This window comes from Lepidochelys kempii, chromosome 18 (assembly GCF_965140265.1).
Source record: "Lepidochelys kempii isolate rLepKem1 chromosome 18, rLepKem1.hap2, whole genome shotgun sequence".
NCBI classification, from domain to species: Eukaryota; Metazoa; Chordata; order Testudines; family Cheloniidae; genus Lepidochelys; species Lepidochelys kempii.
The window spans coordinates 11,476,551-11,503,548 of NC_133273.1; the positions used below are offsets into that span (position 1 = coordinate 11,476,551).

The window sequence follows — 26,998 nt, forward strand, 5'->3', positions numbered from 1 at the left end:
TGCATTCATCCAGCCCATACTTCTTTAACTTGCTGACAAGAATACTGTGGGAGACCGTGTCAAAAGCTTTGCTAAAGTCAAGAAACAATACATCCACTGCTTTCCCTTCATCCACAGAACCAGTAATCTCATCATAGAAGGCGATTAGATTAGTCAGGCATGACCTTCCCTTGGTGAATCCATGCTGACTGTTCCTGATCACTTTCCTCTCATGTAAGTGCTTCAGGATAGATTCCTTGAGGACCTGCTCCATGATTTTTCCGGGGACTGAGGTGAGGCTGACTGGCCTGTAGTTCCCAGGATCCTCCTTCTTCCCTTTTTTAAAGATTGGCACTACATTAGCTTTTTTCCAGTCATCTGGGACTTCCCCCGTTCGCCACGAGTTTTCAAAGATAATGGCCAGTGGCTCTGCAATCACAGCCGCCAATTCCTTTAGCACTCTCAGACGCAATGCGTCCGGCCCCATGGACTTGTGCACGTCCAGCTTTTCTAAATAGTCCCTAACCACCTCTTTCTCCACTGAGGGCTGGCCATCTACTCCCCATGCTGTGATGCCCAGCACAGCAGTCTGGAGCTGACCTTGTTAGTGAAGACAGAGGCAAAAAAAACATTGAGTACATTCGCTTTTTCCACATCCTCTGTCATTAGGTTGCCTCCTTCATTCAGTAAGGGGCCCACACTTTCCTTGGCTTTCTTCTTGTTGCCAACATACCTGAAGAAACCCTTCTTGTTACTCTTGACATCTCTTGCTAGCTGCAGCTCCAGGTGCGATTTGGCCCTCCTGATTTCATTCCTACATGCCCGAGCAATATTTTTATACTCTTCCCTGGTCATATGTCCAACCTTCCACTTCTTGTAAGCTTCTTTTTTATGTTTAAGATCCGCTAGGATTTCACCATTAAGCCAAGCTGGTCGCCTGCCATATTTACTATTCTTTTGACTCATTGGGATGGTTTGTCCCTGTAACCTCAACAGGGATTCCTTGAAATACAGCCAGCTCTCCTGGACTCCTTTCCCTTTCATGTTAGTCCCCCAGGGGATCCTACCCATCCGTTCCCTGAGGGAGTCGAAGTCTGCTTTCCTGAAGTCCAGGGTCTGTATCCTGCTGCTTACCTTTCTTCCCTGTGTCAGGATCCTGAACTCAACCAACTCATGGTCACTGCCTCCCAGATTCCCATCCACTTTTGCTTCCCCCACTAATTCTTCCCGGTTTGTGAGCAGCAGGTCAAGAAAAGCTCCCCCCCCCCGCCAGTTGGCTCCTCTAGCACTTGCACCAGGAAATTGTCCCCTACGCTTTCCAAAAACTTCCTGGATTGTCTATGCACCGCTGTATTGCTCTCCCAGCAGATATCAGGAAAATTAAAGTCACCCATGAGAACCATATAACCCTTTTCAGCTGTAGGTCGTTGGTTCTAATCCCAATAAATCAATAGCTATTGCCATCTGGTCTTATTCCAGTTTTCAGTGGATTAATAAAACCCATCCTATCAATTGGCCCACGGCAGGAAGATTCAACAGAGAGGACAAGGATGCAGACTTAGAATAAATTATCCTTTCACCTTGAGAGGTGGGGCTTTTCAAACAGGGTTAAGGGTTCAGAGCTGAGCAAAAAACTAAATTTTAAGTTCGTTGGCAGTTTCCAAAGGTCAAAAAAAAAATATTTTGGGTCAGGCTGAAAATGAAATTTTCCAGCAAATCAAAAAGTAAAAATAATTTGTTTCAGAATATAATATTTCTTTCAACCTGAAATGAAGTGTTTCATTTTAATTTCAAGTACTTTAAAACTTATTTTAATTTTAAGAAGTAAAATTAAAAGAAACATTGAAACATAAAGTTGTTTCAAACTGAAAAACAAATGTTTTGTTTTGAAAATGTCAGTACGAAACCGATTTTTTTCTTAAATGAACAATTCAGCAAAACTGACATGAATTCGCAAAACTTTTCAAAGTCGACAAACCTGCATGTGTCACTGAAAAAGTTTTGGCTGAAAAATGTTGCTGAGCTCCAGTTAATGCACATTAGCACAGCAGTCTGAGGAAGCAAGCAATGCTTTGGCCTGTGTTGAATCTGCTCTTCTTTGGATGACTAGGGAACTCCACCTCCAGTGCTATCAATCTGGTATATTTCACAAGCACTAGTCTATAGTCAACTTACATTTTAAGGAGAAGAAAGAAAAATTGTCAGCATTCTGTAAGATAAGCTATTAGAAGGGAAAGAAAGTATGCAAACAAGAAAGCAAGCAATCTACAATTTATGAATGATCCTTTTTGCCCTCTGCTATTGCCAATAATCCAGATAAAGGAGTGCAATTTAACTAGCAAATTCTAGTCTTGCAGCAATGCTGACATGGTAACTAATACAATGATGCAAGGAAGGAAAGTAAGAAAGTATTATTTGCTTGTACTCCAGTATTGCAAAGACTGGGGCAGGAGTATCAGTGATGGTTAAATGTAAATGTTTAAAACTGGCAGGGAAAGAAACAGTATTTTTCAGAGTCCCCCCCCAAAGGGAGGAATAAAAAATGGTCTTGCAGGGAAGCCACTGGACTACGACTCAGGATATTTGGATTTAGTGCCTGGCTCTGCCATAAAATCCCTGTGTGACCTTGGGCAAGTCACTTTGTCTCTCTGTGCCTTGGTTTCACATCTGGAAATGGAGGGCAATGCTATTTCCTTTCACTCTTTAGATTGTCAGCTAAGAAGAAGAAGAAATGCCTGTTAGTATGCATAAATTCAATGCCTAGCGAACTGATCTCAAAACCCACCAAGTAGGTACATAAATTTAAGGCATAGAGAAGTTATGTGATTTAGCTAAAGCCATAGAATTAAGAAAAGACAGGCTTAGAATTCAGAAGATCCCAGTTCTAGGCTTGGACCACATCTCTCCACTGCCTGATGTGGTCTGAAATCACAGTTCCCGAATTAGCTAGGAATCTAAGTTCTGAGAAAATTCACCTGCAACTGAAGCTCTGCAAGCTTTAAACAACCAAGGTCTGTGTTTAAATCATGCTGTTTTTAATAGTCTCATGGAACTGAGGAATCCCCACTGCCCACTGTTGTGAGAAGCTGAAAAATCACTCAGTACAGGTAGGTTAATTGCCCAGCTAATGGCCTCCAAAAGTTCAGGCTGGATGTTCTCTCCTTGAATTACCTGCCAGACAACAGGCAGGCCCATGCCAAGAGAGTTAGGATGAAAGGGCATGAGACTTTGAGAAGGAAGGGACCAACATTAAACTGAATGTACAAGTAAAATGCTCCTGAGAGAACCAAAAAAAAAAAAAAAAAAAAAAAAAAGAGCAAGCCTAAGAAAGACCAGCTTGAAGGCCAAATAGGGAGACAATGACCTTGTGGTTACAATGCTACACTCGAATTCAAGAGATCAGGGTTCAATTCCTAGCTCTGACACTGTGCAAGTCACTTAGGTGCTTTGAAAATGTTAAGCTCCTAAATCTCTCAGGCTAAGTCCTGGATGTCTAAGTGGCTTTTGAAAATGTTATCCTTAGGGCTAGTCCACACTGGCAACGTCAAAGCACTGCTGTGACAGTGCTTTAATGTGGCTTGTGTAGTCGCAGCAGAGCGCTGGGAGAGAACTGGTTTTTTACCCCCCTACGCGAGAAAGTGGCTGCGCTGCAAAGTGCCAGTGTAGGCAAGCCCCCTGTCTCTATCTATGGATGCAGTGTTGTTGTAGCCATGTTGGTTCCAAGATATTAGAGACGGAAGGTGGGTGAGGTAATTATCTTTTATTGGAGCAACTTCTGGTGGTGAGAGGCTTAGGGCTTGTCTATACTGGCATTTTAAAGCGTTGCGACTTCTCCCTCGGGGGGGGGGGGGGGGTATAAAAAAACACACCCCTGAGGGCAGCAAATTTCAGCGCTGTAAAGCACCAGCGTAGACAGTGCCCCGCGCCGGTAGCTACACCTCTCATGGAGGTGGTGTTTTTAGAGCGCTGGAAGATCTCTCTCCCAGCGCTCTGCCATGACTGCACAAGCCATGTTAAAGTGCTGCGGCGGCACTTCAGTGTGGCCGGGGTAGAGTAGCCCACAACCTTTCGTGCTTACAAAGAGCTCTTCTTCAGGTCTGGGAGATCTACTCAGAGTGTCACCGCTAAATACCAGGTGGAACAGATTGTTTAGCCTAAGTCATTAACACATGTTTCAAGAAACCATTCAAGGTAAGCTGGTCCATTAACACTTCTCCAGTCATAGCGGGGAAAGGAGAAAAAGAAGCTGGGGGAGGCAGTTAATGGGTCATAGACTGTTGTAATAAACTCTAAATCCAGCCTCTTGATTCAGTCCATCATTTTTAGTGTCTAGCAAAGTTATGAATTTAAGCTCCCAGGCTCTTCTTTTAGAAGTGTTGTGCAGGGTTCCTTTGAGGATGAGAGGTCAGATATAGAGGGACTGCTCTGTGAAAAGTGTTCCCTCACAGACCACATAGTGTTTTTGTCTTTTATCATTTTCATGTGTGAGTTCACTCCAGAGCGTAGTCCCATTTCACCTACATTGTTGTTCGTGGGGCACAGATGGTACTTACTTGGCCCACATTACTCTTGCATCTGAGCATCTCACAATCTTGAATGTATTTATCCTCGCGAGGACAGCACTATTTTACTAGTGGGGAACTGAGGCACAGAGACACTAAGTGACTTGCCCAAGGTCACAGAGGAAGTCGGTGCTGGAGCAGGGAATTGAACCCCGGTCTCAAGTCCCAGGTTAGTAACCAAGCTGTTGGATCAGGCTTCCTCTCATCCTGGCTGTTTTCCATCTCTACAATATGGATGAAAATAGTTACTTTTCCCACCCTTTTATTTGTCTGTTTACATGGTGGGTTCTTCAGGGCAGGGACTGTCTCTTACTATTTGTGCAGTGCCTAGCACAATGGGCCTCTGGGGCTTCCCAGCCCCGTTATAGTATAAAGAAATAATACCAATACGGAAGGAAAAGGAGATCTCATCAAAGAAATGGAAATAATTACATTGGTGATTTTTTTCCCCTCCCAGGTAATGAGGACTACAGGGCACCCTGCACTTGTGTTTACTCCATATCTGATATGCACATACTGGAGGTGATGTTCCTATTTATGTAGTTCGCTGCCAACATCATGATTTTTGATTCCCCGCAGGGTGGTTGTTGGTTTTTAAGTATCTGAAGTTGTCACCTCGCCTGTTCCATCCTTTTAATCATCATTACCACCTCCCATTTTGTCATCCTTCCAACTTTAAAATCCAAGGCAAACAATGTCCAGTACTGCCTGGGAAGTGTTCCAGATGCATTATGAGGACACAAATGCTCTTGACATTTTCCCCATTGTTATTAGTGTTTCCTTAATCGGGCAGAGTATCATAGGCAGCATTAATATGCATTCAGGGCAAATGATAGGCAATAAACCAATTCTCAGGTGCTCAAAAGAAGTTTCTATAAAAGCGGCTTATCAGCAGGTCCTTTCTTCTTCTTTTTTGGTCTCTATATATTTATTTTATCTGCAATATGCAGATGTCATGAGAGCTCCTATCTGTTCTTGGATGTCCATACCTGGCTACCACTGACACTACTTTTAACTGCAATGGGAGCTACATTTGTGCAACTGAATGGCAAAATGTAACCCTTAGTGTCTTTCATTTCTCTTGCCTCCTAGTTTGGCTTCTAAGTGATATTTGCATAAGTTAAGGTAAGGAGTCTGAGGCATAAAGTGGAAGTGCCTTTGCCAAAGGGGTGCGATATTGCATTTGAGTACTGAACCCTCAAGAAAAAGAGTCCCAAATACAGCTTCATCCCTTGTTAACAAACTGAGAACTCAGTGAGCATGCTCCTTTCTGACCCTCCCCAGTAAGAACCCTTCTTCTAGCAAAAGGTGGAGTTTCCCAGTCCCACATGGCATTCTGGGGGCTGCAGTTTCTGCTGGTGCCTCATTAACAGCAGGTATTTCTGAACAATCGCAGCTGTGAAACTAAATCTATCTTTGAAGGGCTAAAATGAAGGCATGTAACTTGTCCACTGTTCTCCACATGCTTTATGTTAGGACTCCCAGAATGGAGTCCTTGCTGTGTGTCTGGTTCTGCACAAAAGTTCCCTGCAGTTCCAATCCTTAGTAAAATTTGTCCTCTCCTCCACAACACTACTTCGGTCACAGAAACAGAGCCACGGGCACATTTTGTGGAGTCCTGCACAAAGTTAGATGTGAAGGCCCTCAAGCAGATCATCCATAACCCACACAGCTCGGAGGGATCCAATACTGGCTGAGTTGGAGATGCTTGTTGGATGGCGAAGGAGGACTTTTGCAGCTTGGGAATGGTTCTGACTTTTTTGCCATTCCCTCCTCCCTTTACTCCAAGGATGGAGCATACTAAAGCCATGGGGGCGTATGTGGCGCACATCTGAATGCGTAGGCCCAACTCTACATAGAAATGTATTCAGCACTAAAATAGGCGCATTATTGCTACCAGAGATTTCCAGCCCATCTTTTCTGTATAACGAAAGCTCGATTAGCTAAACTAATTAAGACCAAAGGGCTTTAACAGAGAGAGAGATGTGTTTGCTCAGATAACCACCAGGTTCCAAGTGAAAGGCTATGGGAGTAATACATGAAAAGAGTAGTTTTTTCTATTTACGTTTCCCATTTAAGTACTTGTAAAAGCAAGTCACAGGAAACGGGTCCACAGAGTGCGCTGGAGTAAGTGAACAATTTGGTTAACTGAGGTTTGGGTAATCATGTTTGTACACTATCTGCAGCAATCCATGTAGGTATTCCCACTGGCAATACAGGGTTAGCCGTGGAATAGTGATGAGGAAAAGCCCCGGCTGAGAGGATTTTGCACACAATGCAGCTAATCTGTGCCGGAATAATTTCCTCCTCTTTTATTTTGCAAACAGTTCTGAGTTTCCTTTTCTTGTTAGGGGTTTCAAATGGAGCGTCGCAGGCCCAGAATACTCCTTTCATTTCTGTTACTGGCAGTCACCGACTGGCACAGCTGAGCGAAGTTAGTCATTGTCAGTCTGAACAGAGGATGTGGTGAACAGGAATGAAAGGACTGGCATAACTTGGGGTGCCTACATCGCCCACGCTATATAAATGCTGAGTATCCTGTACACATCAAAGGTGAAGATAAAATGCACAAATGTTATGAACAATCAGAGGCCTTCTTGGTAGCAGATCCAGAATTTAGGGCTTAGACAAAAGGGAAGGGAGACTGTTGTGTTTTCAAAGAGCCATCCAACATCGGATGCCTTTTTCATTTGAAGATATATTTGTAAAACTTCAAAGGGAGTTTAAAAATATATTGAATATTTTCAGAAGTTTCTTATATTTAGAGGGAATTACCCTGGGATATATTTACTGTGCACAGACTTTCTGAGAAATTCTTATGTTCTAAGGTGAAAAGTTGCAATGAAACATCTGAAAAGTCATGAGTTCATGTGCAAGTCACAGTCTGGAGCATAGCTAAACCAAGCAATTATGTTATGTGCCTGCCACCCTTAAACTGGCATTCAGCACAGATGTTCAATAGCAAACTGATTTTCACTTTCATAGAAGAAATGCTAGATTACCATTGACAGGTAAATTACTCCATTTTCTTCTGTGATTTTAAAGTAATTTCCAATCCTAAATCCAACATGCTGGCCCATTACAATCCCAATAGTCTCTGAACCAATATGTCCTTTCCATGGCTGTGAATTTCAGTGGTCTAAGTCAGTGTCAAACAAACGTAGGGGACTGACATTTTTTTCATAGCTTAAACCTGCCATATAAATGAAGCGCAGCCTTTGGATCTGTGCAATGTGCACTCCCGGGTGTCTTAATAGATACAAGCTTATTGATTTCATACCTGTGCATCCATTAAGAGGTGTCTCATCAGCATCATGGAATTTTTCAGAGACTCTTTTTCACTGGGCAAGAAAGCATCTTTGTCCTCATCCAGCATTTTTGACTTGTTCACGATAAAATGCGAGAGCTGGTCATTTAGGGTATGCATAGACTGCACAGCTATGGGGAGAGAGAAAGAAAAAAAGAGCACTGAAACCATGCAGGAGGATTGGCGGGAATCACTGGAAACATTTGAAATTTCCAAAGGGTGGGCAGATGCTACCATATTCTGGACTAGCTAATTAACCGAGGGTTAAAGCATACATATAAGCAGTCGAGACAATAGCATGTTACATTAGATGAAATAATTGACTAAAGGAAGCAGAGCCATCTACACCATGACTGTATTTAGAGTATGAGTGAGTCACTAGCAATAACATTACACGTGCAATAGATGCTGTTACTCCATTCCATATGCTACAATGTACTGTTACATAATAAGGCTACTAAAGGCTAATTTAGCATTTCATTTCCTTGCAAAAGCCCTGGCATAGTGCTGTGATGAGAAGCTAGACAGAAACTCAAGTGAATGCACCAAACTGTTCACTTTTCCTCCTGAAGATTTCCTTACTTACACATTGTGCTGTATTTGACCTTCCTTTCTGATGGAGCTATACCAAACCTAGCTATAATATTTAGAGCTCCTTATGGAGACAGAATTTCATGGGGATTTAGAAGGTTGGTAGAAGACCATATAGTCTCCCGCTTCTTCTACCGACAGTGACTATACAGGTACCATACTGGCAGTGGCTACACCTCTGAAGTTGAAACATGCCTGAATCAAAATGCCAGATCCAAATATCTCCTAACTTTGGGGAAGTTCTGACCTGGATCCCAATGATGGGACTTGAAACCATTTCCACTCTAAAAGTTGAGACATTTGGTTCAGTCAAGCAACCAAACAACTATTCCTTAAAACATTTCTAGTCTCCAATGTCTGGCTTGATGTCTCAGGACAGGCAGTTTTCTTGGTTCCTAGAACTTCCGACTTCTCCTCATGCCAGGAGGATTAATGATGATGCTGATGGTATAGATTCGATTAGCACCCAAAATGTGCAAGATCCGTTTCCCAACAAAAAGAGAGAGAGAGTCACTTTCCCCAAAGAGCATGCAATCTAAAACCAGAACCCTAGACTCTTAAAAATGTAAGAATGGTCACACTGAGTCAGACCAGTGGGTCCACCTACCCCAGGATCCTGTCTTCTGACAATGGCCAGTGCCAGATGATTCAGATGGAGTGAACAGAACAGGGCAATTTATCAATTGATCTATTCCCCTGTCATCCAGTCACAGTTTCTGGCAGTTAGAGGTTTAGCAGGGTTTGTGTCCCTGACCATCTTGGCTAATAGCCATTAATGGACCTATCCTCCATGAACTTCTCTAATTCTTTTTTTAACCCAATTATACTTTTGGCCTTCACAACATCTCCTCTGGCAACGATTTCCCTAGATTGATTGTACATTGTGTGAAGAAGTACTTCCTTATGTTTGTTTTAAACCTGTGACCTATTAATTTCATTGGGTGACCCCAAGTGATGTGAAGGGATAAATAACACTTTTTCTCCACAACATTCAGGATTTTATAGACCTCGAACATATCTCCCCTTAGTCATCTCTTTCCTAAAATGAACAGTCCCAGTCTTTTTAATCTTGTCTTATATAGAAGTTGTTCCATACCCCTGATCATTTTTGTTGCCCTTCTCTGTACTTTTTCCAGTTCTAATATACCTTATTTGAGATGAGACGACCAGAACTGCACACAGTATTCAAGGTGTAGGCATCCCATGGATTTATATAGTAGCATTATGTTATTTTCTGTCTTATCTATCCCTTTCCTAATGGTTGCTAAGATTCTGTGAACTTTTTTTTTAACTGCTGCTGCACATTGAGCAGATATTTTTGGAGAACTAGCCACGATGACCCCAAGATCCCTTTCTTGAATGATAGCAGCTAATTTAGACCCCATCACTTTGCATGCATAGTTGGGATTATGTTTTCCAATGTGCATTACTTTGGGCAACACCACCTTCCTCCTCTGTATTTCAGCACTTCCTCTTTTGACCCCCAGCTGAAAACAGAAAGTGAGCTTAATGGAATGTGGACAAATATGGCACATGGCTTGTATTCCACAGCAAGGCCTTATAATGTTTTAGAAGCCTGTTTATTTTTAATGAGAGTTATGGGGCTTGTGATAACTGCTGCATTGATAGCCCAGGAGAAGGAAGTCCTCTTCATCACAGAATAGCTACAGCATGGGAAGCAGCAGTGGAAGCTTTCCTAGTCCTGCCCTGCCATTGTGCCTCAATCCTGACGTGAAGGGACCCCTTCTAGGGGGGAAAAGGGAGTCCAGTGCTCCATTAATTCCTTGACTTCTCTGCTGAGAGTGCAGATAAAAGATGTGAAACACAATGGTGGCTTTTGTGATTGGGAACTGGACTCCACCTGGCAATCTAGAGATGAAAATCTCCTTATCCCATTTCTAACCGTAGGCAGTCCAGTTCCCTCTATGAACAGCCTCTTAACACAGATACTTTCTCAGTACCAAAAATTCATTCTCTTAAGATTCAGAGCATGACACCACAGGCATATGGATTATAAAACAGTCGGGTTTATGAGTACTTGTGGCACCTTAGAGACTAACCAATTTGTACTCCTTTTCTTTTTGCGAATACAGACTAACACGGCTGTTACCCTGAAAGTATGTATGTTTAATTATTACCACCTACACCTGTATGAGTATTTAGGACTTTACATCACAGAGTAGGAGAGCACAATTCATAGGTTGGGAATGCTCAGTTGTAAGGTTCAACATTTTGTTACAAAATAATATTTTTGACTAATGTATTATAGTAGAATCTAGAGGCCCCAACTGAGACCAAAAGCGTCTTTGTGCTGAGCACTGTGAATATGCATAAGAGAAAATCTCAGTCCCAAAGTGCTTACAAATCTAAACAAAGAAGACAGACAGAGGGCAGGAAGGAAAACAGAGGCACACTATAGGGGTGAAGTGAGTGACTGGCACAAGGCCATACAGCAGGACAGTGTCAGCGCTGTGATTAGAACCCAGGTCTCCTGGCTCCAAGTCTGGTGACCTATTCACTAGACCGGGCTGCACAATAAGATGATAAAGAGAGACAGAGAGGGGAAAAAATAGAGATTATATGAATTGCGGGAGGCAGAACTGGAGAGAGAAACCAATAAAACTCGACAAAATTGTGCCTCAGTTTGTTACGCTGAATAACAGGACATGAAATATGAATCTACCTTTAGCAATCTAGGGCCAAACCCAGATGTTGTATGTGGGGGGAATTCTGCTCCTGCTCCTTTTTCGTGTAAAAATGCATCAGATGCAACATGTGCGTGGCTCACTGAGGTCTCCAAGCAAATGTGCTTGATGATATTGTAATTTATATGAACCACAATGATATGAACTAATGATCAAATTTATCTCTGCATAATAAAAACCCTTTGTGATTCCACATACCGGAGAAATCTATGATGCCATTTGCATTTAAACCATCACAAGTTTTGAATTTTCATCTTTACTGTAGGCCCATTAAATAAATGAGCCTAAAATCATTCTTCAGTGTATCTTTTTTTTCTAGTTTCATGCAGTAAAACCCTCTGCTAAGCTTTCAGTAGATGGTAGCACATTATTCTGAACTGTGCTTCAGCTCTGTATAATGTACATTTGCCAGTCCTGATTTGCCAAGGTGGTTTATGAATTAGGAATTGTGTGTAGAGTTCTCTGACAATCTGACTTTAAAAATGCTAAGTGATGAAATTTAGAAAAGGAACTACTTCTTCACACAAATGTACAGTCAATCTGTAGGACTTGTTGCCAGGGGATGTTGTGAAGGCTAAAAGTATATATGGATTAAAAAAAGAATTAGATATGTTCATGGAGGATAGGTCCATCAATCGCCATTAGCCAAGATGGTCAGGGAATGCAACCCCATGCTCTGGATGTTCTAAGTCTCTAACTCCCAGATGCTGGGTGTGGACGACAGGGGATGGATCACTCGATAGTTGCCCTGTTTTGTTCATTCCCTCTGAAGCATCCGGCATGGCCACTGTTGGAAAACAGGATACTGGGCTAGATGGACCATTGGTCTGGCCCAGTATGGCTGTTCTTATGTCTATACACAAGGTATCACATATATTAAGGGTGGTGGTGGTGGATTGATTGATAACATGAGCCAAAGCTTCTCCAGGGCCTAGGAACTTCTAACACACGTGCATGCATCGCTGTGGCAATATAAATTGTTTCAGCACTGTGAAATATTATTTCCAATGTAATGTTAAAGGGGGGCAGGCAGCTGGATTAAAACTAAATTAAAATCATATTCGAAGTTGAGATACATTATGATAAAGCTGCCCGTGGTCACAAGCCAGCGGGTTTACTTAATACTGAAAACTTACATTTACATTTGAATGTTATCCACCCCATCACCCAAGTCAAAAGCCATAATGGGAATAAAATTGGGCTCTTCTGCGGGTGATTGGAACCAGCTAAGGGGATGTGTTTGAGGTTCTAAGAATTTAACCCAGCTGTGGCCACAACAGCCTCTCTACATTACTACAGGGAAGACAGTTAATAGATGCCTTGTCTTTTGTGCATTAAGAAGCATCTCGGAAATTTAGTGGCAGGGTTGGGCGGTGCCTCAAAAAGTTTGAAGAACCACTTTGATTCCCAAAGTGTTGATGATGATCCAAACCTTTTAAAGTTCCTTCCAAAACTAGCATCTCTCTTACCCATCCCACCACCCCTCTTTCCTCTTCCTTCTTTATATGAAATACATGCTTGTGAACAAAGAGCCTTTGGAGGATGAGACAGTGAGTATGGAGGATTTAGGAGGGTTCTTATGGTTTGAGCACAGGCGTGCCTTGTATTGTTTTCATAAATAGTTGGCATTGGGGGCCTGGAGCATTGGATGGACATATTTTAAATAGTAATATCAATAATATGCTGGATCATGACTTTGGAATGACTGGGGCCAAAAGCCAAATAATCCATTCCAGCGTTTACACATGCCCCTGTGTGCACTGGGATAGAAGTTGGAGATATTCAGCCATACAGGGAGCAGAATAGCACACATTCAATAAAGCTTCCCATTCTTTGCTCTTACGCTGTCATAGGCCTTGATAGTGTCCTACCCTGGGTAGGGACATAAGTGGGTAGGGGGAAAATGGGTACAAGACACCTCCTTCCCATACCCCTTCTCCTGGGCACAAATGCAGCCCCCAGGACAGCACTTCTCCTCCACAGAGCCTCCTGGGAGGTGGCAAGAAGGGGCAGGACCATCTGCACGTCCATGAATGTGCAGTGACACACACACCTGCCTTTCACATGCAGACACACGCTACATTCCCATGAAAGGATGTCACGTGTATTTCCCAGGTGGAATTCTGGCTGGCTCAGCCAGAACTTCCTCCCAGAATCCTGTTGCCCTGCGGCCCCTCCACCGTGGACTGAAGCTTTAAAGCCGCTGTCCGGTTCTTCTTTTGTTTTAATCTGAGGCTTTGGAACATCTGATACACAACAAAGCTTTGCCTCCTACTGTGACCAATAGCAAATGGCGCTCCAGGCTTTCCTCACGGATGGCTGTAGTAGTTGTGGAGTTCTGCCTGGCCATTGCTGCCATCCTTTCGGGAAGCTGCGTGGCCAAAGAGCCTCTGATGCAGGATCCTGTACACTAGAGCAGCTCTCCTTGTTACTCTGTAACACGGCTGCCTGGGCTACCTGACCTATTTACAGAGCTGTCATCAATAAGAGCCTTCAAGTACTTTGAGGTTTCAGGTCATTACATTGTGGACAGTGAGGATAAATTCTGTGCACCGTGCAACTGTTAGGGAAGCACATAACCTCCGAAAAACATGATGCACTCGAAGGGGAAGGAATGAGGGCAAACCATGGTCTCTTTGAGCCAGTGGCAAATTCCCCTCCTCCCACCCCGACTTCAATGGGACCAAGATTTTACCCGTCAAACTGCTGTGGGGATTGATGTTCCTGGGTGGCAAAAATCCACATGCTGGAAAATTCCCTCTCTCATTCCTCACTGTGCAAAGAGCAACTCCTGTGTTCATGCAGAGGGCATGTTAGGCCACTAGCAGGAGCTCACTCCCCAAAGGGAACATCAAAAAATTCTTTTTAACATGCAACACCAATATCACCAAAAGAAGAAACCCAGGAGGAGGAGTTCACCTGCCATTCTGCTCCAGGCAACCTTTGGGCTTCTCTTTTTCCTTGCCATCTACTCTGGATTTGTTTTGGGAAGATTGCTGGTGCCTGCTTTTTCTCCATAGGCCCTTACCCCTTGTGCTTTCTGCCCCCTCTTCTCATTCCACACAGCATCACAATATTCTCCTCCACAGTAAGGGAAGGCCCAAATGTGCATCTAAGCTTGCCCCAAAACTGGTCATGTTGAGCTCAGGGATGGGGCAGGGGGTTGGGGTGTGGGAGGGGGTCAGGGCTCTGGGCTGGGGCTGGGGATGAGGAGTGTGGGGTACAGGAGGGGCTCCTGGTTTGGGGGGGGTTCAGGGCTGGGGTGGAGGGTTGGGATGCAGGAGGGGGTCAGGGCTCTGGGGTGGGGCCGGGGATGAGTGGTTTGGGGTGCAGCAAGGGGTTCCAGGTTTGGGGGGGCTCAGGGCTGGAGCAGGGAAATTGGGACGCGGGGTTGGGGCGTGGATTTACCTCCAGCGGCTCCCTGTCAGTGGCACAATGGGGGTGCAGTGGCAGGCTTCCCGCCTGTCCTGGCACCGCGGACCGTGCTGCGCCCCGGAAGCAGCCAGCGGCAGGTCTGGCTCCTAGGCGGAGGTGCATAAGCGGCTCCGCACAACTCTCGCCCGAAGTCACCCCGCACCTCCAGTTCCCATTGGCCGGTTGCCAGCCAATGGGAGTGCGGAGCCAGTGCTTGGGGTGGGGGCAGCACACAGAGCCCCATGGCCCCCCTTCCTAGAAGCCACACCCACTGCTGGCCACTTCCGGGGCACAGCACGGTGTCGGGAAAGGTAGGCACTAGCCTGCTTTAGCTGGGCAGCACGGCCGACGGGACTTTTAATGGTTCTGACTTCCGGTGGGGCCTCTGTGTGCTACTGTCATACACAAGTGAACAATAATAGAAGATTCTGAAGTAGCAGACCACATAACTAATGAGAAACCTAGTTTGAAAGATGGGCTAATTATCAGCTGCTTCAGATTCTCCAGAAATCCAGAGCTTTTCTAGAGACTCATCGAGTATTAAAACGATGGAATCGTGTCTCTTCGGAACTTTCAAGGTAACGCAAGGCAGTGCTGTGGCCAGTACTTCAGATGAGATTATTGATGTGGGAGGATAATATATTACGCTGGACATGAAGCTAGTCATGCTTTCAGCAGCTCTTGTGATTAGGTTTTAAGTGATATACGACTGTCACCACACAGGGGGGATTTTTTTCCAGCACCGCAATTTTTCCTCCTTCTCCACAGCAGTTTGTCAGGTGCATTATGGTGGAATCTGAGCCTCCTTCTGTAGCATCAACTATTGGTCACAGTCAGAGGCAGGATTGCAGAGTAAAGGTTTGACACAGTCACTATGGTAAACCCTATTTCTAACATTTTCAAGCCCGGTTTGTTCCTAAAGCCGTACTTAGGCTCTTGAAAAAAGAAAGGGGCTGGGCCCTGGTTTTCAGAGGCGATGAGCAGCCCCAGCTCACTTCAGTGGTGTAGGAACAGCCCCATCTTTTTTTTCAGTTTGCTGGAAATTGATTGGCTAGAACTGAGCAAAAGAATTGGAATTCCCACCCCACAGGGAAACTCCACTAGTTCAGCGGGGGTTTTTTCATCACAAATCAGAATGAAAAGTTAAATTATTGATATATCACATGAAACACGAAGGTCAGAAAAATTTGATTAGGAAACAGAATGTTGTTGTGTTTTTTTGTTTGTTTGGTTGGTTGGTTTTTTTTGGCATTTGGGATCAAAACTCAATATTTCCAAATTGAAATATTTTATTTCAGTTTGTTGGACTGACCTGGAATGTCTCAAATGCAGTCAGTGCCACATTATCTGCATCTCCCTGTGGTGCCATATTGCCTCACAGGAGCCGTGGATCAATTGCCTGATGCCACCATTCACCTCTATGGGCCAGGGTCCCCGTCCGGCCGAAATCTCCCATGATGCATCTGCAGCCATATAACTTCCGTGAGCCACCACACAGCAAAGGCCACATCTGCACTTGGAGATAGAGGTGCGATTCCTAGTGTAGCTATGGTAACACAGGCTGCAGTGAGCAGTGGACGAGCTAGCTGCCCCGAGTATGTACCCATAGGGTGCAAGCGTGTTTGTGTGTGCAGTGGCTAGCCCATGCAGCTGCTGGCTTCTGTGCATGCAACTCCAGCTGCACTACAGTTTATCTCCCCATCTTGAAGCACAAATTCACAATTATCCAAAATCCTCTGTTTTTAGATGGCTATCTGCTTTAAAATATCTGATTGGAATATCTAAAGAAAAACTGTCAAGTGTGCATTTCTTTTCTTTTTTAAATACCGACCCAAGGTATTATAGAGGTAAAAAGGCTAGGGCTGAAATGTTCTAAGTTGTCTACTGTTTTGAACCCGCAACTCCCATTACTTTTAATGGGAATTGACTATGCAAATTCCGTAGGAGGCAGCTTTGGATATCTCAGTCTAAATGCTTAGTGCTCTTCCGATGCAGAATCAACAAACAGGAGAAGCAGAGAATAACTAGCAAACTCTGCCCTGCAGCTGTGCTGACATAAAATGGAGTAGATGAACTACATAGGAAGTAAATACAAATGCCGTGTTCATTTCAGCTGCAAAGAGAGGGCTTGCCAACTGGAAAAGGATAAAATGGGTAAGGGAAAAATACTATTGTCTTTTTTTTTAATTTTGGAAGGGGGTATTAGAACAATGAAAAGGAAAGTCTCATTAAATATTATAAAAAAGAGTAGGGGATTGGCACAGGGACTGGCAAATAGATTTAGAGAACTTGTCTAATGGGCTATGGAACCAGTTATCTTTATGACCCTGTGAGGAACAACTGCCCCTCACTGGCTGGCAGAGGGTTAATAGCAACCCTTGGAGCAGTTGCGTGGAACCCAGCCAACCAGAGGAAGGCTTAGAAACAGCCAATCGGGGCCAGGCTGGGCCCTATAAGAAGGGTTTCAGGGCAGAGAGGAGCTCAGTCTCTCCTTGGACCTGGACCAGGGGCAGGGGCAGGCTGAAGCCTTGATACAGTGGCCAAGTAGGTGCTGGGGCTATGGAGAAGTGGCCCAGGGAAAGCAGGTAGTAGCAGAGAGGGGAAGGAGAGGCAATGAGCAGCTATCAGGGCCCAGAGGAGTGGGTGGGCCTGGGCCTCCCACTCTGCCCCACTGGCTGCCGAAGGAAGTGGCCAGCCAAAGGACTGCAGCTTGCCCCGAGCGAAGGGCTGGACTAAGTGCTGCAGTTTGCCACTGCGGCGAGAGGCCGGGTGAAGGTCTGCTGGTTCCCCTAGAAGGGGGGAGACAATGGAGATGGGGCACAGCTGGAGGGCTGTGCCCTGAAGAGGACTCTGCGGTCCGAGAGTGACAGCGGTCCCCACAGACAGCGGAGATGGTGGAGAAGCAGCGATCGAGAGTGAGACACCACAAGAGGAGGGCGCCCTGCTGATGGACAGAGCTAATTACTGGAGCAACGAGCAGGAGGTACCACAACCTGTTACAAACCCCAACCATGTAATTAGCTCCATTGCAGGGAGGCCCCTACCCCCACAAATAGCTCATTGAAGAATCAAGCCCCAAGTTACCAGTTTAAATCTGACCTCTGACAACAATGATTGCAATTCACCACTGCTATAAAAAATAGCTCTGTAGAGTGTGTCAGGCATAGTAACCCTAGCAACCAAGTCCAGTGCTTACCAGGAAAGGTTGTGCAAAACAGCCACAAACCATTTGAAAAACTCAGTCCCAGGGTTGCAAGTTGCAACAGATGTAGACCCAGCCAGAGAGAGAGAGACCGATAAGAGGCTTAGACTCTTTTAGTAGAATCCTCTATTGTCTAGTTGATGAACTGCTAAAATACCTTCCATTTGGCATGTACTCATAGCCAGGGCTTTCACAACCTCTCAGAAGACTGAGATTGTAACCTACAGCATCTGCAGCACCTAGCTGGAGAAAACCTAGGTTTTTGGATCAGAAGTCTTATCACTTGCTAGCGTGTTTCTAGCGCTTGCTTTGTTATTCTGGGGCCATGTCAGGCAGGTTCTGGCTAGATAAAAAAGGTGATCAAAGGTGATTAAGAAAATGTAGAAGGTCTGCTGCTAGCCAGGATGCTATTGTTTTATTTGTTGTATCAATACTTCATATCCTTTTACAACTGAACTAAATAGATAAGCCCCCGCACACACCCCTGCTCCGAAGAAATACTGCTGCAAGCTAAGTCATTTCAGGAGCTCTCTCCAGTGAGTAATACTGAATAATAATGCTTCGTGTGTGCACTCTCTCTCGCTTTAATCCACATTTCTCAAAACACTTTACAAGGGTGGGTCTGTATCGTTATCCCGATGATATACTGGGAAACAATGTAATGGAGTGCTGTGCTCCTGGTCACATGGGGAGCTCGGAAGGGAAGCCAGGTCTCCCTGCACCCAGTTTTATGCCCTAAATCCCCTGGACCACACTGCCTCCTTAGCTGATAAATACAGCTGTGCACACAAAGACTCTTGTGACACAGTCAGACCTGACAGTTCTGGGAGGGTGACTGAAGGCGGGTATCAGTTTTAGAATGGTTAAAGCCCTTTTTTTCCTATGAACTGAAAGAGGTTCTCAGGCTTATTATGGATGCCTGAGTCTAAGGACAGCCTGTTACCTCTTAAAAACCTCTTCCACGGAGAGGGATGAGAAGGGTTGTGTGCAGTGAGGGGAAAAGGCCTTTCCTAGATAAGGAGTCCGTCAGTGGGACGGGAAGGCGATTTCCTGAGTACATAAGATCTTGGGAGATTTGCACCCTTTGCGTTGGGAGACCAGATCCTGGATGCTGCCAGGGTTCAGATAAAATCCAATCCCAGAATGCCCACTCCGGTGGTATCCAAAACTGGACAGGACCACTGAGAAGTCAATTCTCCTCTCGTTCCACATAAGCACCTTGCTCTATGATTCACACTTGCTTCTTTGGGGGTTTCTCTTTAGTCTGTGTCGTGCCATCATGATACCGAGCAGGTGAAAGTCCTGTGATTTGAAGCACCTTTCCATTCCTCCACTATTAAGCAGTCCTGTCAAGGCCAAAGCGAAGGAACTCTGAATAGCTCCAGTCATCTGCAATGAGCAAAGGCTGCTGATGCATTGATTGGTCTGGGGGCAGACATTAATACCGCTAATAATGTTAGGGGAGCTGAAAAGTCAACATGTACAAGCAGCAGATTATAAAATTCACACTTGTTCCGAAGGAAATTAACACACTCTCTCCTTCATTTCTCTGCCATCCACCTTGGCAATCAACAGGATTAGCACAACTTTTGCTCCAAATTACTTATCTACCATGACACCCATCCCACACATTAAAGCTGAAAGGGGCAGTTTGTTAATGTACACTATTCCAGCTCGCCTCCTTTGACAATCTCAGTCATCAGCAACAGACCTGGAATAGTTTGAGTACCTGGAATTATGTGATCTCCTGGATAGGGCATGGGACATGAAGAGCAGGAGAGCTTGTTTCTGTTCCTGCTTTGCCACGGACACAGGTGACATTTGGCAAGCCGCTTCAGCCCTCCCTCTGCATCAGTTTACCCATCTGTCAAATGAGGATAAGGATGCTGACTTTCCTTTGATCTAGATGTGAGAGAGCACTGCAAATGCTAGGCACCGGTATTATCTTCACCTTTTTGAGTTGGATAAAGAGCTTTCAGGAACCATGCTGCCATGAGGCAATGGGAGACCAAGGAACACCATAAAGGGAGCCAGCCCTGCTCAGAAACTGCCTCTAAGCAGACTAGTGCAGACTGAAGCTGGGTTCTCTTCTGAGCCAACCAGGCTTTCAGTGCTCACAGACACTTCCTCACTGTGAAGAAATGGATGCTGCTCTGAGGAGTGAACTTCGTAGAGTTCGGTGTATTTTCTCGCTGCCTCTTCCATGAGGCATATATGTACTTGAGGCTCTGGGGTTTTATACGGCCTGATCTAAAGCCCACTGCAATCAGTGAAAAGATTGTCATACAGTCTAGAAAGACGAGAGGGTTGGGAATTTTTTGACAAAATATTTCTTCATCAGGGAATGCTGATTTGTCAAAACTGAACTTTTTATGGGGAAAGGGTTGGTCCTCACAAATGTCTGGACTCCAAAAAAATTGGAAAGACCTTTCTGAAATGGTCAAAACAAAACACAGCATATTTTCAAAATGACAAATTCCAGTTTTCCAGTTCAAAATGAATGTTTATTTGAAATTAAAGCTAAATGATAGGAAACATATTTTTAAAAATAAAAACTGGTCAAAATAGAAATGTTTTGATTGACCCACACCAATGGACATTTTTGTTTTTGTTTTGTGGGGTTTGTTTTTTTTTCCGATTAAGTTCATGAAAATTTTCAACATTTTGACTTTTTGTCCTGATTTGGAAGGGAAAAAATTTGATATCTTGAAGATTTTCACAGGATAGGAAAACTGTTTCCCACCCAGCTCTACTTTATAGTCCTCTTCCCTGATCCTCTTTTTCTTGTCTTCTCCATCTCCCTTTTCTTCTCCAGTTCTCTCTCTCCTGTTAAACATCAAATCAGGGCTAGTTGTTGGACTGCTGCTGATCCACACCCCCTCCCACACCAGCTTTGAACCTGCACTTCAAATAGTCACTCCTCCTTTCAGCATGTCAGGTTCTGCTGTGGGAGGCCGAACTTCCCTTGCAGTGAGCTCAGTGTCCCTGTGGAGAGATACCTGCCCTGCTCAGAACTGCATGACGCTCCACTACAATTAGATCAGAATTTAATGCAGAATCAATGATTTAGTTTCTTCCTGCAAATTTTCCATCAGTTCTATTCATTACCCATCATATCAAGTACACGATTTTTGTGCCCGCTTGCAGAATTCCTACACATCATTTGTGTAATTTGGTTCTGCACCATATCGTCACAAGATATGTATGCTTCACCAAACTGGGCTACTTGGCTATTATACCAAGACCTTGGACAATGTGCTTTTCATTTCCTGTGTGTAGTCCTCAGGACCCTCACTAGTTCCTATACTCAGCCATCTTATGGTTTACGTGTTCTCTCTTCCCCTAGGCCCTTTACTGTGGCTTTGTTCACACTCTTATAAATTAAGGTCTTTCAGCGTTTCTATTATAAATCTCCACAAGTCAGGCAGAAAAATTCACTCCAGTGAGGAGTGCAGCACAGAAGTAATTTTTTTTCTTAATGAAATCTGAGGTGGGGAAATAAAATCCACACTGAACTCGTGTGCTGTTAGAAAAGTTAAATATATCTCCTAAAAGAAAGCAGATCAAGCTTTGCTCCCTCCCATAATTCTCTGTTACTTCCTTACTTAAAAAAAACAAAAACATTTACACTTGCATTACACGATCAGTTTATTTTGTCTACAGGATATTTTGGGCACATGCACGCTTTTTTTAATGGCCCCTTTCATGCAAGTATCACACACTTGTGAACTGTGTCTTCCCCTAGTGACTAGTCCACATAAAGGATAACAGTCTGTCACTGCTGCCAGCTAGCGGAGTTATTCCTTTAGGTCAAGTGGCAGAAGTCTGTGCTTTGGAGAAGAAAGTCACAAGCTCAAACCCTGTTCTTTGGAGCACTCTGCAAACATAACAGGCCAAATGTTGCCCACCTTCATCCCTACTTGCACCCATTGTTAAGAGACTGAGACACAGGAGCAAAGAGGGGCTGGTGGGCGTGCACGGGAAAGGAATCTTCCCCCTAACAGCTTGGGGTGGAGTGGCTTCACTGCCAATTCTCTGGCAAATCAGCAGCATTATTAGCAGCTGGAAGAGGCTACATTTGCTCTCCACATGGAGGTTTAGGCAGTAGCAAAGCCACGGTTACTCGCTAACAGCCTCCCCCCCGCACAAGTCCTTCCCCTGCCATGGAAAGGGAAGCACCACAGGGAACTGCTGGGGGTGTGGCCCTGGCCTTTGCCTGGTCTGCCCTCTGGTGCAATGGAACTACATAGGTTCTGCTTATGGCCTTCCACACTCCCAGGGGAAACATTTGACCCCAACTAAGGATATGTCTACACTGGAGCTCAAAGGTGTAATTCCCAGCCCGAGGGGAGACACCCGCACTAGTTCTGATCAAGCTAGTGTGCTAAAATTAGCTAGTGCACTAAAAATTCCCAGCTCCAGAGTAGAGATACCCATAGTCTCTTTATCTCACCCCCATGAGATAGGTGTTATTTGACTACTTTACCCATGGATAAATTTAGACACTGAGAGGTTATGTGATCTACCCAAGGGCATAGAAATTGGTTACTAAATAAAGAAGAGAACCCAGGAGCCCTGACTTTCAGATCCCTGGGAAAATCACCAGACCACACTTTGTGCATGCTTTGGTATTAGGGGGAGCTGCGTGCTCAGTCTTAGCAGTGGCTTCAGTACTAGTCTCTGATGGCAAGTGACGAGCAAACAAAAATAACTGCTGGAGGCCGTGGCACAATAGGTCATGACAACTCCAGCATGGGCTATTGGATTCATCAAGCAAACATCTGTATGTGTCTCAGATGACTGGAGGCCTTAAATAAATACAGAAAGGCAAATTTCTCTCTGACCTGCCCTCTGGATCGCTTTTCTGCAGGGCTAATCCACAGCACATAATTCTGCACTCACTCACATGGCAATTTCCCGGTAATGTCAGGGATGTTTTGCATACTGAACAATATGGTGTAGTGATGGAAGAGGGCAAGTTTGCCCTTAGGCTCGCTACAAAGTAAAGAAGGAACTAGCAGTTTTATTATATACATCAGTCCTGGTTTGATATCTCCCTGGAACTAAAGCTCCCAAATACTGAATCCCATCCATTTTGGCCAAGGAAGAATCTGGGGTGGATAGTCTGGGACCTGTTTGTACTTCAACTGCTCCAAAATCCAGGTTAGACCCATGAGGCTAGGTTCTGCTCTCAGTAATACCAATGTAAAGCTAAAGCAGCTCCCTTTAAATCAATGGATTCATCCCAGATTTACTTCAACTGAGATTAGCATCTCACCCATGGAAATATCTTCTCCAAATATTACAATTATAATATGTTAATTCCGTATGTCACCAAATAAATTTAACTTTTAAAACTATTTGAAATTGTTTTAATCTCCTTGACCGTAACAGCAATTTCATATTCCTCCAATGCTTACTAATTCCACATTTTCAGAGGCATTGGTATTTGATGCTAAGGAATATCTGGTACATTGAGTTATGGGGCAAGCTCCTGATCGCATTTACATCTGTGTGAATCCAGAGGAATGCCACAGCAATCAGTACAGTCACTCTAGATTTTCACCCATCTAACTAAGATGAAAATCTGACCCAGGCTGATTTCACAGATGGATTCTCATGTAAAAGATCTTCCTTAGAGCAGCATGATTAAATTTCAGATTGTGAAACAGTTCTTGCCATGCAGATGCTGGAAACTGGACTGGAAAATAAAGTTGTTTGGGTATTTTCTCATTAAAGTAAAAAATAAGCACTACTGAGCCTTTAGCCCACAGGCAACAATTGAAAAATATCACACACAATTATTCTGATATTACGGAGGCCCAGTATCACAGACTGCATCCCAACTTCCAAAGGACATCAGCCATCTGCAGAAGAACTTTACTGTTTAGTATTTAAATAAATGGAGAGGAACTTCCTCCAAAAGCTTAAGTGAGAAGAATAACGAGGCAAACTCTCTATCCCCACCATCATTAAATCTTAACATTTCTGCTGAACTGCAATTTACTAAAATCATAGAATCATAGAATATCAGGGTTGGAAGGGACCTCAGGAGGTCATCTAGTCCAACCCCCTGCTCAAAGCAGGACCAATCCCCAATTAAATCATCCCAGCCAGGGCTTTGTCAAGCCTGACCTTAAAAACTTCTAAGGAAGGAGATTCTACCACCTCCCTAGGCAACGCATTCCAGTGTTTCACCACCCTCCTAGTGAAAAAGTTTTTCCTAATATCCAACCTAAACCTCCCCCACTGCAACTTGAGACCATTACTCCTTGTAAAGCAGGACCAATCCCCAATTTTTGCCCCAGCTCCCTAAATGGCCCCCTTAAGGATTGAACTCACAACCCTGGGTTTAGCAGGCCAATGCTCAAACCACTGAGCTATCCCTCCCCCGTAAATGCAGGGAAACGGCTAGCTATAGTAATGACCTACATAGAAAAACATGTAATGACCCAAAAAAAAAGACAATTGGTCCTCAGGTATAAATGCAATGAAGAAGGTATATTTGGCTCTGACTGAAAAATACCTTTGATCCCTGAACTGCAAATATATTAGAGTTTCCATTTTAGTCTTCTTGGTGTCGGGTTGAATAATACATTGGAAATACCATGAGTGAGGCATTCATCCTAATGGAATTTCACTTACAGGATCCCCATCAGCTTCTTGAGCCTTCTCCAATTTTAATCTCAACATTTCTCAAATGCAAAAAGCAATTTAAACAGGTGAACGTACCACAGCAATTCTCCCTCAGTGATTTGACATTACCTTGGAGATGGGAGAAAAAGATACATTTTCTAAGCCCTGGCCTTTTTGCATTGCTCCTTCAATCAGAGGCGACGCGCCATGTCTCTTTAAATGAGGATGGCATGTCTGACACTAGAATCAGCAACAGGTCAGCAAAGTTGATTTTTTTTTTTTAATTTTTTTTGCAGGGTGTTTCACAGCATGAATCAAGAGATGAAGGACACACAGGGGAGAAAGGAAATTGCTTTCTGTCAGGGATAAAAAATACACTTAGGCTGAAGACTATTTCAAGAAAAGGGTGGATCAGTTAAGTTAATCCAGGAGGACCCATTTTATACTCTTTCCAACTGTTGCCCAGATGAACAAAAAGTAAAATAAGGTGCAAGTAATGGTTAGTATTATGAAATCTATTGACAAAAGCCAACCATCAAAATTATCCTTAGAGGGAATGACTGAATAGAATCATAGAATATCGGGGTTGGAAGGGACCTCAGGAGGTCATCTAGTCCAACCCCCTGCTCAAAGGATTGAACTCACAACCCTGGGTTTAGCAGGACCATGCTCAAACCACTGAGAATGTAATAGGGATGAAGCCAATAGGATCTGTTGGAATCCCCCTAAGAAATGTTTTGGGGTCAGATTCTATTCCCTAGTTCCATACACAGGAAGGCAACCTCCACACATGAAAGGGAACTAAGCCACATCCATGGCACCATTTCCTCCTCTTCTGGGAACTGTGGAGGCTTCTCCACATGGTCCATGTGCTGGGGAAGGGGCTGGAAACTGGGTGGGGAAGACACTAATGATAGATCTTCATCCATAGCCACACTCGCCCCAGGAAAATTAGCCCTGGGACTTCGAAGGACAGCCATATTGGGGTCAGAAGCCCTGCTAGGAGACAAGAAAGACCGGTGTGAAGGTACAGGGCCTCCATTTGGATTCCCAGGATCTGCCATATTCAGGGGCTGGCCCTGCAGGCTCTTCCATGAGAGGTGGGGAATTAGGACAAGATAGAATGGATATCTCAGCAAAGGGATCCTCACAGAGATTTCTTCCTATATGTTAGTTGGGAATAGGTAGGAGCTCCAAGACAGGCTCTGCTGTTTACAGCTGTTCAACCTCATTGACTTTAAGGTGGGGCTGTGTGGGGTGTAGCTAAGGGCAGAACTTAGCCCTTTTCCTTTATAATCCTCCTGGCTCATCTACTTCATTCATTTATGACATGATTCATTTAATGGCTTGGACAGAACTGTGATGTCATTAGCCTTAGTTTGTAGCATCACAGAAAGAATTAGGTAGCGGGGACAGGGTAACTACGAACAGGAGTCAGATTTTATTTAATAGAAAGCACCAGTGGTGGGAAAGGAAAAACAACATACCAACAATATGACTGAGAAAATACCACGTTGTGCTGGAGCATTGCTGTGGGACTGTAATTTCAATTCTGGAAGTAACGTAGCCCAAACTCAAGTAGTTTTGTGACACAGCTACACTCAAATAGCAATAGCGAGAGAAATATCAGGCCAAACTCAAACACAGCGTAATTAGGGGCAATTCCAATGTTTTGAATTTGCTCTATCATTGGATACCAAATTGATATCTTGAAATAAATTTGTAGCCACTAGTACCTGTCACTGTGCTACACCACCTTTAGTCACCTGGAACTTCACGATGATAGTTATGGTAGAACCCAGAGCCATCTGCTCCAAAACATGTTCATGACCCTAACAACTTGAGCTGAAGGAGGATCATCATTAGCTATTAACTGTACAGAGCCAATGACACATAGCTGAGCAGTTCTGACTCCATCCAGTAGATGGCTGTGGTGTGCATGGCCACCCTGCCCAGCTCATGCAATATCATATTGTGAAACAATTTCAGGTTCAAGAATAATTTTTACTCATTTTTTAAATAATATAAAATTTCTAAACCATTTTAGGCAACTTCTTTACCCCCTCCACAATTAAGGACAATTAAACAATCCATTGACTATTCCTCTGCACTACATTCAGTCATAGGTTTATAAAGGCAAAAAGGACCATTAGATCAGGGGTCTCACAACAAATTTTTTGGTGGCCTCGAAGTGCGACCACCAATGCTTGCTGGTGGCTGCGCTGACAATTTTTCCTAAAACATACAAATATCACTTTTCACAGCAGCAGACTTACTCAGTCCTGGCAAGCCAGGGGACAAATTAAGCCTTGGATGGGGAGATTGGTAGGGGGAAGAGGGGGACCAGGGAGCAGCGGGGGCCAGGTGCAATTGGAGGTGAGCACCACAGCTGGGGGTTTGAGCCCAATGGCCAGAGCCTGATGCCTGCTACTCCAGGGCTGGAGCCCAACCCTACATCCCCAGGATTTGTCTCTCCAGAGGGGGGCAGGGTCCAACCCCTGCTCATGGCCCTTGGGGAGGGACCACTGCTTTGCCCCCACCCATCAATGCCCAGGAGGCTGTGGCCGCAAGAAAAACCCCTGGTGGCTGCATTTGAGAAACG

At 44.3% G+C, this 26,998-nt stretch overlaps 1 protein-coding gene across 3 annotated transcripts in view; it reads right to left on the minus strand.

The window, feature by feature from the left end:
* KAZN (kazrin, periplakin interacting protein) overlaps positions 1 to 26,998 on the minus strand; it is a 712,848-nt gene that overhangs the window by 573,942 nt on the left and 111,908 nt on the right. For all 3 annotated transcript variants that reach the window (XM_073317160.1, XM_073317161.1, XM_073317159.1), the window contains exon 3: positions 7,822 to 7,979. In XM_073317160.1, coding sequence (XP_073173261.1) covers positions 7,822 to 7,979 — 158 coding nt within the window. The remainder of the gene's footprint in view (positions 1 to 7,821; positions 7,980 to 26,998) is intronic.